This window comes from Amblyraja radiata, chromosome 12 (assembly GCF_010909765.2).
Source record: "Amblyraja radiata isolate CabotCenter1 chromosome 12, sAmbRad1.1.pri, whole genome shotgun sequence".
Classification (NCBI taxonomy): Eukaryota; Metazoa; Chordata; class Chondrichthyes; order Rajiformes; family Rajidae; genus Amblyraja; species Amblyraja radiata.
Genome location: NC_045967.1, coordinates 19,662,739 through 19,679,541, shown reverse-complemented (window position 1 = coordinate 19,679,541; position 16,803 = coordinate 19,662,739). Strand labels below are relative to the sequence as shown.

Here is a 16,803-nt window from a genome sequence, read left to right as displayed (position 1 = left end):
GACCAGGTTAGATCGCTGGTGATACGGATGTCCAGTGACTTGAAGCAGTGGACCATCTCTACAGCAACCCCATTGATGAGGACAGGGTATGTTCACAACTTCCCCCCTCTGCCCCCCTGCTTCCATTGGTCAACAACTAACTCTTTTGTCTTGCTGATATTGAGAGCTAGGTTGCTGTCCTGACACCATGATTCAAAGTTCCTGAAGGTGAAAAGTTGAAACAAAAAGCAGAAAATACTGGAAACGCACAACAGATCAGGTAGCATCCATGGAGAGAGAAACTGTCAATGTTTCAGTCGAAAGAACATTTTTGATTTATATTGTCATAAAAAAGACTATATTAATTGTTCCCTTCATGTATACCCCAAAAGAGAGAAAATAACTGATGTCCAAGCACTGACCCTTGCAGCATGCCACTAGCAGTAACCTGTCCATGTGAATGTGATTCATATTCAACTCTTTTTTGTCCTTTAACCAGTCTTCTGCCACTGTGAATATTACCCCTTGTAATATTCATGCAGAAACTTACTGAATGCTGCTTTCATGTCCTCTATTTCCACTGGTTCTCTCTTATCTTCCCTGAACTACATTCTTAAAAAGCAGTTAGAATGTTTTTACCAAGTAGATTTGCCCCATGAATATTTTTCTCTCCTAAGACGTTCCTTCTAAACTAGAGTGCATAGTCTTGAGGTGAGAAGAGAGAAATTTAAGAGGGACCTCAGGGGCGACGCTTCCACTCGGAGGGTGGTCCATATCTCAAATGAGCAGCCAGAGATAGAAGAGAATACAATTACACTTTTAAAATACATTTGGACAGTTAGCCTGACTTCGGTGGTGGGAACGATGCTGGAGTCAATTATTAAAGAGGTAATAATGGGGCATTTGGATAGCAGTAAAAGGATTAGTCCAAGTCAACATGGATTTATGAAAGGGAAATCATGCTTGACTAATCTTCTGGAATTTTTTGAGGATGTGACAAGTAAAATGGATGAAGGGGTGCCAGTGGATGTAGTGTAGCTAGACTTTCAGAAAGCCTTTGATAAGGTCCCGCACGGGAGACTGATGACTAAAATTAGAGCACATGGTATTGGGGGTAGGGTGTTGACATGGATAGAAAATTGGTTGGCAGACCGGAAGCAAAGAGTTGGAGTGAACGGGTCCTTTTCAGAATGGCATTAGTGGCGAGTGGAGTGCCGCAAAGCTCGGTGTTGCGGCCGCAACTGTTTACCATATATATTAATGATTTGGAAGAGGGAATTAAGAGCAACACTAGCACGTTTGCGGATGACACAAAGCTGGGTGGCAGTGTGAACTATGAAGAGGATGTTAGGAGGTTGCAGGGTGACCTGGACAGGTTGAGTGAGTGGGCAGATGTGTGGCAGATGCAGTATAATATAGATAAATGTGAGGCTATCCAGTTTGGCGTCAAAAACAAGGGGGCAGATTAGTATCTCAATGGGGTTACGTTAGGTAAGGGGGAGGTGCAGCGAGACCTGGGTGTCCTTGTACACCGGTCACTGAAAGTTGGCGTATAGGTACAGCAGGCAGTGAAGAAAGCTAATGGAATGTTGGCCTTCATAACCAGAGGATTTCAGTATAGGAGTAAAGAGGTTCTTCTGCAGTTGTATAGGGCTCTGGTGAGACCACATCTGGAATATTGTGTACAGTTTTGGTCTCCTAATTTGAGGAAGGACATCCTTGTGATTGAGGCAGTGCAGCGTAGGTTCACGAGATTTATCCCTGGGATGGCGGGACTGTCATATGAGGAAAGATTGAACAGACTAGGCTTGTATTCACTGGAGTTTAGAAGGATGAGGGGGGATCTTATAGAAACATATAAAATTATATAAGGACTAGACAAGCTAGATGCAGGAAAAGTGTTCCCAATGTTGGGCGAGTCCAGAACCAGGGGCCACAGTCTTAGAATAAAGGGGAGGTCATTTGAGACTGAGGTGAGAAAAAACTTTTTCACCCAGAGAGTTGTGAATTTATGGAATTCCCTGCCACAGGGGGCAGTGGAGGCCAAGTCACTGGATTAATTTAAGAGAGAGTTAGATAGAGCTCTAGGGGCTGGTGGAGTCAAGGGATATGGGGAGAAGGCAGGCACGGGTTATTGATTGGGGACGATCAGCCATGATCACAATGAATGGCGGTGCTGGCTCGAAGGGCCGAATGGCCTCCTCCTGCACCTATTTTCTATTTTTATGTTTTCTATATATGGAAAGGTTGGGTTTAGAGGAATATGGGCCAAATCCAGGCAAATGGGACCAGCCCAGTATACCACCTTTGTCCGCATGGATAAGGTGGGCTGAAGGGCCTGTTTCCTTGCTGCCCAGCTGAATGACGATGTTGACGAAGAACGAATGAGTCCACTCAAACCACCTGCCTTCACAATCATTAGTTGTGCAATATATTTTTGGGAAATACTGTTGGCCATGATTTTCTTCTCATAACACAACCCTGTCATTTTAAAAATTCTACAAGCCTTATTATCCCTTCCTTAATAATGGATTTCAGCATTTCTCCCAGCAACAATGACCAGCTAACCTGACCTTGAGTTCCTTATTATCTCCCTGTTTTTTTGAATAGCGATGCTGCATTTACTGCGTTCAGTCTACAGGGAGCATTCCAAAACCTGTGGAACTTTAATAGATCCTAATTATTGCATCCACTTTATTTGCCCCATCTGACTTGGAACCCAGGATTCAACTTTCTGATCAGATCATCTCTCCAATACTTGCAGCACGCAAACAGACACTTCAGCCCATCTTGTCCATGCCAACCAACGTGCCCCATCTAATCTAGTACCATTTGCCTGTGTTTGGTCCATATCCCTCTAAACCTTTCCTATTCTGTGCCTCCAGATTTTGTATCTGTTTTCAATTCAAACCCTTTGGGAATAATCCTGACAATTGGTTGCCTTTTTATTCTGTCTTATTAAGAGATAATATGAAGTCTTCTCAGCTTGATTTATTTTAGGCTCACTCAATGCAACTACGCTGAACTTGTCAAAATCTTCCACTTAAAGACTCCTCCACAGTATCGGCAGAATGCTGAGTGTGCACTTAAATGACTTTAATTGTATTTTAATTAGTGCTGTTCTGTCCAACGTTAAATATTCTGTTATAATGGCTTGCATACAATGTTAAATTGAGAATTACAAGATATTTATCAAGCACAGTAAAGAAACTAATATATCAAGGAGCTGTAACATAGACAGGTATTTAAGAAATGCTGTTCTTACATTGTCATTCTTGTACTTCTGACTGGCAGGGGTCACAGAGGAGGGATTACCATTGAGTTGCTGCAGCACACCTTTAAATTAGTGTTTAATGCAGTGAGGGAATGTACAAGTTCAGCTGAACACAACACAAAGCGCTGAGCAACTCGGCTGGGCAGGCAAATTCTGCGGAATTCATTCACTCCACAGATGCTGTCTGACCCGCTGAATTCCTTCAGCACTTTGTACTTGCAATGGTTTCTTTTATCGCGTGTACCTAGGTACAGAGAAATACTTCCTTTGCATACAACTCAGCAAGATTATCACCATACATGAACACAATCCCCGGTTAGACCAGAATGTACAGAACAGCCCACTGAGTCTATGCTAGAGATGCCATTTTACAGTCCCAGCTGCAGCTGACCACAAAGGTCTGTTGCAGCCATTGCCTCCATTCCGGTTGTCCTGTGAACCGTCGTCCCTCCTCGCACGGCCCTCTTCAGCCCTTGTTCCCCAGGGGGGGGGGGGGGGGGGCTCCTGCAGCCAATCCTGAAGGCGCAGAAGGTAAGACTCTTCCCCCCCCTTTCTCCCTTTATCATCTCCCTGTATCCTCTCCGTCGGCCCTCCTCTCGCAGTACCTTTTGCTGAAGATTCCAGCATCCTCACTTGTTTGTGTCTACAGCGGCCTTTACAAATGACGCTGTTCGTTACTTGGTGATCATCGGCTGTCTTTGTGTGTTGCTGTTCTAGGGGAAGAGCGGTGAGGTGACGCCCAGCTGCCCCCTCTTGTCTGATTTGCTGTACGAGTCGGAATACGACAGCCAGTTGTGGATGGTCTTCGATCAGAACAAAAGGCTAATGGGAGCAGGCGATGCTTATCCCGACAGGGTAAGAGTTGCGGCTAAGGATGGAATAATGCGTTGATCTGGTGGGAAGAGCACAATTCAAAAATAAAAAATTATTGTGAAGAGACCTTGATCATTAAACAAATTTGAAGTAGGCCACTCAGCCCATCGAGCCTGCTCTTCCATTCTAAGATTGCAGCTGATCTTTTTGTCACAACTTCCCATCGCCCCGGATTCCATGCTCTATGACTCTATGACTGGCTGAGTTACTCCAGCACTTTGTGATTTTTTGGTAAGCCAACATCTGCAGTTCCTTGTGTCTACAAGGTCTGCAAGCTGCTGACTCAAAGTGTTCTAGAGTTAAAAGTCCCAATCCCATTTCCAGCATGGCTTTAAGAGTCACATAAAGGGCAAACTATGGCGGTCTTTGAAAACAGATAGTGAACCATTTGTGTTTTGTGCCAAAACTTTACTTGATTGAACCAAAGTTTTAATTTCAGATTTTTAGTTTTCAAACCATTCTCAGATGGTCATGTTAGGTGTTAAGTCCACATTCTCTGAATTATTTGTCTTAACCATTGCATTACTAGTCCTACAAATGAAACCATGACACAACTTCAACTGTATTTCAGTTACATGTGTAATGAAGGAGGATTCGCATTTAACTATCAGGAAATACATTGCATTTCTTCACAGTACTCTCTGAAGCTGGAGAAAGGGGACTACGTCATCCGCTTCCAGGTTCGTCACGAGTCGCTGAGCGAGCTGGAACACCTAACAGACTTGCCCTTCCACATCAGCCGCAAGCTTCCAGCCGCGTTAAACCTGGACGTTTACCGCACGCAAGTCAATGCCTTGCTGAACAAGAACAAGTTTGGCAGCATTACACTGGATCCAAAGTACACTGTTCCATTCCATGTCACTATGTTGCCAGATGACAAGTAAGAAATTAGTAGAGTTTACGAAATCCGACTGCATAAATGTTGGGAAAATAGATGTGTTACTGACAGTGGAACTTCATTGCTGCTTCATTGGGTTTTTCTTGGGTCACATTTGGAGTATTGTGTGCATTTCTGCTAGCCCCATTTCAGGTTGGTTGTGAAGGTTGTGAAAGTGTACAGAGTAGATTTACCAGAATGATGCCAGGATTAAGTAAGTAAGTAAGTTTATTGGCCAAGTATTCACGTATAAGGAATTTGCTTTGGTGCTCCGCTCACAAGTAACAACATGACATACAGTGACAGTTACGAATGACTCAGAAAACACTAAACATTAGCTACATGAGAGGTTGGACAGACTTGGATTCTATTCTCTAGAATGCCAGAGGTTGTGGAGGGAACTGATAGGAGTATATAAAATTATGAGGCATAGATAGAAACATAGAAAATAGGCGCAGGAGGAGGCCATTTGGCCCTTCGTGCCAGCACCGCCATTCATTGTGATCATGCCTGATCGTCCCAAATCAATAACCCGTGCCTGCCTTCTCCCCATATCCCTTGATTCCACTAGCCCCTAGAGCTCTATCTAACTCTCTCATAAATTCATCCAGAGACTTGGCCTCCACTGCCCCCTGTGGCAGGGAATTCCACAAATTCACAACTCTCTGGGTGAAAACGTTTTTTTCACCTCAGTCTGTAATGGCCACCCCTTTATTCTAAGAATGTGGCCCCTGGTTCTGGACTCGCGCAACATTGGGAACATTTTTCCTGCATCTAGCTTGTCCAGTCCTTTTATAATTTATATGTCTCTATAAGATCCCCCCTCATCCTTCTAAACTCCAGTGAATACAAGCCTAGTCTTTTCAATCTTTCCTCATATGACAGTCCCGCCATCCCATGGATCAATCTCGTGAACCTATGCTGCACTGCCTCAATCACAAGGATGTCCTTCCTCAAATTAGGAGACCAAAACTGTACACAATACTCCAGATATGGTCTTACCAGAGCCCTATACAACTGCAGAAGAACCTCTTTACTCCTATACTGAAATCCTCTTGTTATGAAGGCCAACATTCCATTAGCTTTCTTCACTGCCTGCTGTACCTGCATGCCAACTTTCAGTGACTAGTGTACAAGGACACCCAGGTCTCGCTGCACCTCCCCCTTACCTAACCTAACCCCACTGAGATAATAATCTGCCCCCTTGTTTTTGCCGCCAAAGTGGATAAGGTAGACAGTCAGAACCTTATTCACAGGATGGGAAAAAATCAGATACTAGAGGACATAGCTTTAAGGTGAGAGGGTTAAAGTTTAAAGGTGATGTGCGTTTATTATACAGAGGGTGGTGGGGCCTGGAAAGCATTGCGAGACAGATACGATGGTGGCATGTATGAGACTTTGGATTGGCACACGGATATGCAGGACAGTGACGGATATGGATAATGGGTAAGAGTTGGACTTGGCGTAATGTTTGGCACAGACATTGTTGGCCAAGGGGGCTGTTTTTGTACTGTAGTCTGGACTCTATTTCTGTGGCTCAGTGGGAGAAACTCCTGTCACTGAGCAAGAAGTTGTGGTCAGGTTTTGAGCAAGTAGGTTGACACTCCATTGTCGAGATTGTTCCACTATGGCAGGCTTCCCTTTCATGAGACATTGGCTTGGTCTTGTCTGCTCCCTCGGCTGCATGTAGACGATCCATCCACAAGCAAAAAGAGCAGGGGAGATACAACGAACATGCTGGAGTCTTGAGCAAAGCACAAAGTGTTGGAAGAACTCAGTGGGTCAGTCAGCATCTATGGAGGGCAGATGACAGCCTGATGGGGAAGGAGCTATTCCTGAACCTGGATGTTGCAGATTTCAGGCTCCTGCACCTTCTACCTGAAGGCAGCGGGGAGATGAGTGAGTGGCCAGGATGATGTGGATCCTTTTTGCAGCCTTTTTGAGGCAGCGACTGCGATAGATCCCCTCGATGGTAGGGAGGTCAGAGCCGATGATGGACTGGGCACTGTTTGCAACTGTTTGCAGTCTTTTCCGCTCCTGGGCGGTCAAATTGCCGAACCAAGCCATGATGCAACCAGTCAGCATGCTCTCTGCTGTGCACCTGTAGAAGTTAGATAGAGTCCTCCTTGACATACCGACTCTCCGTAATCTTCTCAGGAAGTAGAGGCGCTGATGAGCTTTCTTTATAATTGCATCAGTGTTCTCGGACCAGGAGAGATCTTCAGAGATATGCATGCCCAAGAATTTGAAGCTCTTGACCCTCTCCACCATGATATGAACAGGACTATGGGTCCCCATCCTACCCTTTCCAAAGTCCACAATCAGTTCTTTTGTTTTGCTGGTGTTGAGAGCCAGGTTATTGTGCTGGCACCATCTTCATAATGTTCCAAGTTTCTATTAAAATTGTGAACTGCTGCCAGCTGCCTCCAGATATAAATGCAGTGAAGAAACAGTTTGTTATTGGCGTGTTTAATAATTTAGTAATGGCATAGCATGTCATCAGACGCATGCATAAAACATGAAACGTTGCATACTTTACAGTAATAGGCATCTCCTCATGGAATATCATTCCATATTTGTTCCAATGTTAGATATCTTCACTTCACAAATTATGAATTTTATTAACATGTGTAAGAATCTTGCAGATGATACAGAAAAAATGAACTTGGCTTTTCTTTATCATACCTTTTGCTGCATTCCAAAATACATTGCAGCGAAAGCATTGTGTAGCCAAAGCAGCAGCCGTGTTAAATGAAATGAGTGATCAGTTAATGGAGGTGACTGGGGGGGCTGTTTGTGTGACTGCAGTGTTTATCAGAATATCAATTTTTAATAAAAGTGGCCTCCTGTACATTGGCAAGATCAAACATAGAATTTGCACTCTGACTGCCAATGCCTGCTGGATCTCACGGTTGCTAACCTTTTTAACTTCTCTTCCCATTCCCATACCGACCTTTCTGCCATGGGCCTTCTCTATTGCCACATGCAAACTGGAGGAACAGCACCTCGTATTCTGCTTCGATAGTTTACAACTTAACGGCACCTTCTCTAACCTCATCTACTGCATCGGGAGTTCTTGATGTTGCCTCCGTTACATTGGCGAGACCAAGTGTAGAGTCAGCAACCATTTCACCAAACACTTATGCTGAGTCCGCCAAGGCCCACTGGCTCTCCCGGTTGCTAAACATTTTATCTCCCCTTCTCATTCCCATACTGACCTTTCTGTCCTGGACCTTCTCCATTACCAGAGTGAGCCACACGCAATCTGGAGGAACAGCACTTCATATTTCGCTTAGGTGGCATACAACCCAATCAGGATCTTGGTTACAGTGATGTTTAGGTTGAGGTTCTGTTCACAGGTTGAATTCTCTAATTTCAAGTCATGCCCCCTACCCCCCTCCCCCCGAACATCTGAGGTACAGCAACTAGATCATTAGCGTAAGCACAGAGAAACAGCAGCTTAATTAGAAGGGCTTATTTGAGTTGGGAGGAACTGTTTCTACAGGCAAAGGGATTGATGATCGAAGGGCACAGGTTCCACAAAGAAAGGAAACAAAACAGGAGAAGATTATGCTTCAAAAAGATCATTATGCCGAGAATTGTTGTGATCTCGAATTTGCTGCCTCAGGGCAGTGAAATAAGATTCAATGGAATATTTCAGTGAAATTACTTTAAAAGCAAAAGATTTTTGAAGATTTTGGAAAACAATTCTGAGAAGTGTGATTAATTGTGTAGATTTAGTAGTGTTCGCATTGCTACTGCAGGCTTTTAATGGAACCAGAGTGCCAGGTCTTGGCGTTGTGGGGAGACCACTCAAGACCAAGATGAGGAAGAATTTTGCCCAAAGGGTCATGAGTCTGTAGAATTGCTTGTGGCACAAATCAATGGAGGCTGATTTCATGAACATGTTCCATATGAAGTACCCCATCCAGATGCATCACAGCTTGGAATGGTAACAGCTCTGCCCAAGACTGTAAGAAATTGCAAAGAATTGTATGCGTAGCCTAAACTACGACATAAAGAAAATGCACGGCAAATTGTGAGCGCAAAAGGTGCAGCAGTTTGTCCAGTCACAGGAGTTGCAGTTGGATCTTCACTTGATCCATCAGTCTCTGCTCAGTGTTCAAAAGGGAACTGCAGATGCTGGAATATCGAAGGTACACAAAATTGCTGGGGAAACTCAGCGGGTGCAGCAGCATCTATGGAGCGAAGGAAATAGGCGACGTTTCGGGCCGAAACCCTTCTTCAGACTGATGGGGGGTGGGAGAAAGAAGGAAAAGGGGAGGAGGGGGAGGAGCCCGAGGGCGGGCGGATGGGAACAGTCTCTGCTCAGTGACTGACAGACCTGTGATCCCTCCCTTCCTTCTTCCTGCCCAAACTCTATTTTAGCAGGGGCTTGGTTCTCTCTGCCAAGTGTTGTGCAACCATGAATTGCAGAGTATTTCCAGTGATTACTGTTCCCTCAATATCCCTGTGTCCATGAATAAGGATGATATTAATTCTCTCTTTTATTCTCCCCAGAGTTCCAAAAGGATTTGAAATTGGCTGCTTTCTAATGGGAACACTCACCCTTTCTAAAACTGAAACTGGCAAGAAAGCTGTAAGTATGTTCCCTATTCTAATCATGTGGGCACTGCCCAATTGGTCCTCCTCAATCTGCATGGCACATTTGTTTCTTAGGAGTTAACAATTAGTTTGGCATCTCGCTGGCTTGCAGGTTTGACTGTTATCTGGCGCAACAATATCGGAACGTTTCAACAATGTGCTGTTGATCAAATTTTATCTGAAGTTCAACTCAGCTTATTTGCGTTACCTTTTTTATGCCCACAACTATCAAAATATTCTTCCCAATTTTCACAAGGTCTGGAGGGAAAGTTCCAAAATCCCACTGCCCTTTTCCCCATCGGCCCATTCCTTCCACCTGGGGCTTCCTCCTGAAACCCTTCCATCTGACTCTTTCTCTTTAATGTTCTCCTTGAAACCATTGACCATTGCCCCAGAGGACAGTCATACAGCACGGAGACAGATCCTTCAGCTCAACTCATCCCTGCTGACCAAGATGTCACACCTAAGCTAGTCTCATCCGCCCATGTTTGGCTCATATCTCTCTCAACCGTTCCTATCCATGGACCCAGCCAAATGACGGATGTAAATAAGAATGTTAAAAAATAAATAAGAACGTTAAAAAAAATCTATCCAGTTATTTGGAACAGTAAAGGAGTTCCCTCCACTGTCTGGAGTACAAGTAATAAAAAAACTCCCTCAACAATATCAGTAAGGTATAATCATTGGCTACTTGTGGGAGCTTGCTGTGTGCAAATTAGGTGTTGCCTTTTGTACATTACAACTGAGCATCAAGACAAAAGTACTCCATAGGCTGTAAATGACTGTGACTTCCTTAGTTCATGAAAGCTGTAGAAATAAAATGATTTGTTATGCTCGGCTTCTGCACTTATATTTACTACTCTGGAATCTGTAAAACAAGCTAATTGTGATTAGTCCACCTCGACTGGCTGCTGTCAGGGACTTGTCCTGTTTCAGACTAAACATCACTGTAACCAAGCAGAATGAGGAGCTGCCTGCCCTTTTCCTGGAGTGAAACATTGATTGTCCCCTTAAGAGAGTAATGTTGGCTTAGTGCAGCTTTATTTGAAGTGGAACAGGTTCATCCCTCAGCTCAGGGATTGTTCTACAAACTAAACTGCACAAATCGCTTTTTCCAGGCACAAATGTTGAGTTTAAATTCTATTCCTTGTGTCAATGATTCCAGCTGACTGGTTAGAGTCAGACTGGCTGCAGGTGATTGCTCCATTAGGAAGCAGATTTCACGGTTCTGTTCACAGGAGGGATTAATCAAGCGTGCTCTCTGCACCTGGCAACCCTGGTCAAGTATTTCATCATCTTCAGCTTGTAGCGATGAAGGAATGGTTTACTCAGTGTTTTTTATTTGCATGTAGCGGCAGCCTAACACCTTGCATTTCCGTTGCCTGTTCAACTCCGCGTAATTCACCTAATCTGCTCACAGATGTGCTGTCAAGCAAAGGTTTATCGTCAGACCACCTAGGGTTGGTATAAGAGGCAATGTCTGGAGCTGGGGGAGGGGTGCTCAGGGAATTTAGAGCTCAGTATCGAAGTAACAAAAAGTATGTATAATGATAGTGGGGCACAGAGGTGTCACGGTTGTTACGGAACCAGCTTGCCAGCATGGAACCAGGACCATCATTCGGGCTTAGTTTATTGTCACGGGTACCAAACTACAGTGAAAAGCTTGCTTTTGCATGCTGTCCAATCAAATCAGATAATACTATACTTAAATACAATTAACCCAAACTCAAATACAATGGGCAGAGCAATGGGAAAGTTACTGAGTGCAGAGTTTAGGGTGGCACGGTGGCACAGCGGTAGAGTTGCTGCCTAACAGTGCTAGAGACCCGGGTTCGATCCTGATTATGGTTGCTGTCGTGCAGAGTTTGTATGTTCTCCCAATGTGGGTTTTCCCTGGGTGCTCCGGTTTCTTCCCACACTCCAAAGATGTACAGGTTTGTAGGTCAATTAGCTTTAGTAAAGATTATAAATTGTCCCTAATACGTAGGATAGTGGTCGATAGTCATTGAGGCACGTCACCTTATTCTTGGGCACCGGTATTATTGATGCCCTCTTAAAGCAGGTGGGAATCTCGCACCTCAGCAATGAGAGGTTGAAAATGTCCGCAAAAACTCCAACCAGTTGATCTGTACAGGTTTTGAGAACTCGACCGGGTATACCATCAGGTCCAGACGTTTTCCGAGGGTTCACCCCCCTGAAGAATCTTCTGACGTCGGCCTCTGTAACTGTGACTATAAAATGTATGGGGGCTCGTATGCAATTTTACTATACCAACATAAATCCCGTTTACAGTGTGAATACACATTTATTTGTGTTACAATACTGACTACTCCCCCCCAAAAAGTACTTAATTGGTTGAAAGCATCTTGGGACCACCGAAGGGTACGCAGAACACTATGTAAATGTAACAGAGGTGTAGAGCACAGAAACAGTCTCATCGGGCCACTACCCACTATGCCATCCATACCCACATTAGGACCATAGCCTTCTGTGGCACGATGCTCCAATTACTCGTCTCATGACGATCCTTTATTCCTTCTGAAATTAAAATGATAAGAGGATTGGGTGGAAGGTCTAAGGATTCCTAAAGCCAATCGAAGTTCCCAAGCTCTTGGCAAGATGTACAAGCATCTACCTGTAATGCATTGGCAATTGATAGTTGGGGATTAGATACTGCAGCCACTCATAGTCATACAGCACGGAAACGGTCGCTTCGGCCCGACTTGTTCACGCCGATCAAAATCCCATTTCCCATTCCTGGCCCATATCCCTCTAATCCTTTCCTATTCATGTACTTGTCCAAATGTCTTTTGAATGTCGTAGTAGAACCGGCCTCAATTACTTCCCCTGGCATCTCATTCCATATGCCCATCATCCTCTGTGTGAGAAGTTTACTCCTTAGGTTCCTATTAAACAAGCCCAGCCGCTACATTATTGAGAGTAGTTCTTGATTCCTCTACCCTGAGTAAAGGACTCTGTGCATTTACCCTTTCTATCCACCTCATGATTTTACACACCTTTGTAAGATCACCCTCTCAGTCTCCTGCGTTCCAAGGAATCATGTACAAAATCCTGTATAAAATCATGAGAGGAATAGATCGGGGAGATGCACAGAGTCTCTTGCCCAGAGTAGGGGAATTGAGGACCAGAGGATATAGGTTCAAGGTGAAGGGGAAAAGATTTAATAGGAATCCGAGGGGTAACTTTTTCACACAAAGGGTGGTGGATGTATGAAACATCCTGTGCACGGCTGCCCAGCCAGCAGCTGTCTGTCTTTTCATCTTTTTATTTTTTATTTTAGTTAGTTAAGTGTTTTGTTTGGAGGTCTAGACTTTTTTATGTGGGGGGGGGGGAGGGGGAAACTACCTTTCAGGGTCCCTACCTGGTTGGAGAGGCAGCTTTTCTCCGGGCTGCAGCTTCGACCCGTCCTCGCGTCCTACCAGCGGGCCTGGAGCGGCGTTTCCTGTCGGGGACCGCCCAGAACCTCGGCTTCGGCGGCGGCACAGCGCTGGAGCGCTATCGCGGAGCGGGCGATGCCTTGCCCGGGTCGCCGCGCTGGAGCTCCGGTGAGCTGAAGATCGCTGAGGAAAACATCACGGAGCTGCGGGACTGTGGAGCGATCAGCTGCGGGCGGCGGCGCTGACTTTACACCGGGAGCCTGGGAACTCTAGATGAGATCGCCAGTGGTGGAGCTCCAACCGGCGCGGCCTTGTTGGCTTCAGAAACTGCCATTCCAGGGTTCCCAAGCCGCTGAGAGTACTCTCCCGACGCCGGAGCAACATCACCCGGCGAGAACGGCCTGGAACATCGGGCCTCCGTAGAGGCAACTGTGGAGGCCTCAATAGGCCTGACTATGAGTGAACTGGGGTTGGGGACTGGACTTTGTGCCTTCCCTCATAATGGGAACCATTGTGGGGGGATGTTCTTTATGTTTAAAACTCTTATTAATGTTATGTCTGTATTCCTTCTTTATGTGCTGCAAAATGGCAAGAAGCATTTCACTTCACTACCCCTAGGTGTATGTGAATGTGACCAATAAAATACCTTTGATACTTTTGATACCTTTGATACAAGTTGCCAAAGGAGGTAGTTGAGGTTGGGACTCTCCCATAATTTATGAAACAGTTAGACAGGTACATGGATAATTATACAACACTTACTCCAGCTCCTGGCAGGACGGGAGGGGGAGGGTGAATTGATATTACAATTGGGGAAGTGCAATTGTAATTTTTGACATCCCGAAACGTCGGCCATTCTTTATCTCCAGAGATGCTGCCTCACCCGCTGAGTTACAATGGATCCCATGCTCCCACTTTCCTTGAGCCTCCATTGAGCCCTTTGATGAGCTGTAACGTAGTATTGGACAATCATCTTCACTGTCTTTAAATTGAATCCCCAAGTTTGGTGGTTATTGCGAGAATTTTGTGAGTAAACAGCCAGTGCAGCGACCTTTATGGGTCATATCAGAAATTTAGGAGCTGAGGTTGCAAATGAGGTCACACGTGTTCAAACTCTTGGCTAGTGCTCCTGTCGCTGGAATTCTTTGTTTGACGTTTTGCTCAGTCAGTGAATGGGGCTTTGAATCAGCGACTGATCCAAGGGTGCCCTTGCTACTCAGTGGGCCATTGTGCACCTTTTGAGCTGTTACATGAATGTGCATGGTGGTATCATTGCATATTAATTGTACAATTATTTTCAGGATGTGCACACTGTCTACTACCATCTGATACCTCCGCCAAACAAGATAAAGAACGGAACCAAAGACAAGCCAATAAAAGAAAAAGAAAAAGAACCAAAAGAGATGTTCGAGGAAGCTTTAAGAGACCTCAAGATACAGTGGCTGTCCAAGTATGTAACATAGATTTGGCCGATCAAAGCCAATTTATTGCAAGCTAGTTTAGTCTTTTTATTTTGGAGATACAGACCAGAAAAGGGCCCTTCGCCCCCCGAGTCCACGGCGACCTGCGATTACCTCGTATACTAGCACCATCCTGCACACTAGGGACAATTTACAATTTTACCAAAGCCAAATAACCTTCAAACCAGTACGTCTTTGGAGTGTGGGAGGAAACCGGAACATCTTGAGAAAACCCCTCAGTCACAGGGAGAATGTACAAACTCCACAGAGACAGAACCCATAATCAGGATCGAACCCGGGTCTCTGGCGCTCTGAGGCAGCAACTCTACCGCTGCGCCAGCATACCACACTGGTAGACAACTGAAATCTACGGTTGGTTGTAAAACTGGAAATTTCTTTTGGAATGTAGAATATTCTTGGAGCTCTTAAAAGGGTAGAAATTGAAACACTGTTTGTGCCATTGAGAAGAGTCTGAAATTGGAGGGCATAGTCTCAGGGTAAGGACCTCGTCATCGAGGACTGAGGTGAGATTGCTTATTTTAGTAGATTGTGCATCTTGAAATTCTCTCTCATAGTCATGGAGTGTGGAAACTGGCCTTTAGGTCCAACTTGCCCACACCGCCCAACATGTCCTGTCTACACTCGAGCCACCTACCTGCGTTTGGCCCATATATCCTATCCATGTACCTGCCTAAATCTTTCTTATACATTGCATAGCGCCTTCTGAACTACCTCCTCCTCTGGCAGCTCGTTCCATACACCCACCTCTGTGTAAAAATAGTTACCACTCAGGTTTCTATTAAAGCTTTCCACCCTCACCTTGTCTTCTGGTTCTCGATTCCTGGGCAAGAGACTCTGCGTCCACTCGATCTATTCCTCCCACGGTTTTGTGGACCTCTATAAGATCACCCCTCAAAGGAAATGCTAGCCTGCAGAACCTCGCCATATAGTTCATGCTCTTGAGACCTTGAACAGCCTCGTAAATCTTCTCTGCACCCATTCCAGCTTGTAATCGATCCCAGGAACATTCACCCTTTCTGAGGGCATCAAGTGAAGTGAGAATCTGAGGGGAGATGGAATTGAGTTGGAAATCCAGCGAGATTTCCTGTGTTCTGGAGCTGCTTTACGTTGATGAAAACACTGCTCCTGCTGCACTACACTATCATATTTGCTTTTGCCATTATTTTTTTTATTAACGGCCTTTAAATCCTTGGAGATCAGTAGTTCAAATTTAACTAATCTTCCTGGTCTTCCACCTTCAGGCCTCTCTGCTCCACCCATTCTAATTTTTCTGCTGGAGGGATGAACTGCAGAATCTGGTTTATACTGAAGATAGACACAAAATGCTGATGTAACTCAGAGTACCAGGCAGCATTTCTGGAGAAAAAGAATAGGTGGCATTTCGTGTTGCATCTTTCTCCAGAGATGCTCTCTGACCCAATGAGTCACACCAGCATTTTGTGTCTTATCTTCATCATTTCTGCTGCTTGTCTTTGGATTCCAAGCTTTTAGTGACATCCATCTGGGAGCTCAGATCAACTATGATTTATTTTCTTCTCTCACAGATTGGATCTACATGAGGAATTGGTATCGACGTACTCGGATCACTTACCTGTACATACGGCTTACCTCAACAGCCTCGATACAGGAAAGGTATGTTCTCCCTTATCTACTATACCCAATAACATGATTGAAGGCTTTCGTAATTCCTATGTGCTCTTTCTGCTTCCTTATTCACTTCAGAAATTTGTAATACCGTTTATAATTAAGATGACAAATGACAACACCGTCCAAATCTGCAACCTCCACCTTCTAGAAAGACAAGGGCTGCACACATGTAGCAACCCCAACATCTCCAAGATCTATGAGTCACGTCTCATTCTGACTTAGTTTAGTTTAGAGACATAGCGTGGAAACCAGTCCTTCAACCCACTGAATCCACGCTGATATTGAGCTGTCTGCACAAATCACTGATTTAATCCACAAGCCATATTCATCTCACCAGTCTCGGGCTGTGTTGAGTCACTATGACACTAAAGGGTGTGTGGCCCTTACAGTAGCAATGTTACAAAATTTTGAGATTTAAAAAATCAAGTCTGTAATTTATCCCATCAGATAAAGCATAAAAAGAAGTTTAATTTGACACCTAATTCACTTTCATATCTCATGTATTTAAAAAGTTATGGCCATTTTCATACTCGGAAATTAGCATCTTGTTCCCTATTGATTTTCTATGGACATAACAAAAAAGCTGTGATCGTGGACAGTCAAAAGCCCATAACTTTCTTAAAAATTAAGAGAACTGAATGAAATTTTCAGTTATCATAGAGTGAACCA

General features: G+C 44.6%; 1 protein-coding gene across 1 annotated transcript in view; it reads left to right on the top strand.

Annotated features, from left to right (window-relative positions):
* Positions 1–16,803, top strand: part of LOC116978979 (tripeptidyl-peptidase 2-like) — a 90,233-nt gene that overhangs the window by 54,038 nt on the left and 19,392 nt on the right. The window contains exons 21-25 of the mRNA XM_033030308.1: positions 3,971–4,108; positions 4,762–5,006; positions 9,525–9,603; positions 14,308–14,456; positions 16,032–16,119. Coding sequence (XP_032886199.1) covers positions 3,971–4,108; positions 4,762–5,006; positions 9,525–9,603; positions 14,308–14,456; positions 16,032–16,119 — 699 coding nt within the window. The remainder of the gene's footprint in view (positions 1–3,970; positions 4,109–4,761; positions 5,007–9,524; positions 9,604–14,307; positions 14,457–16,031; positions 16,120–16,803) is intronic.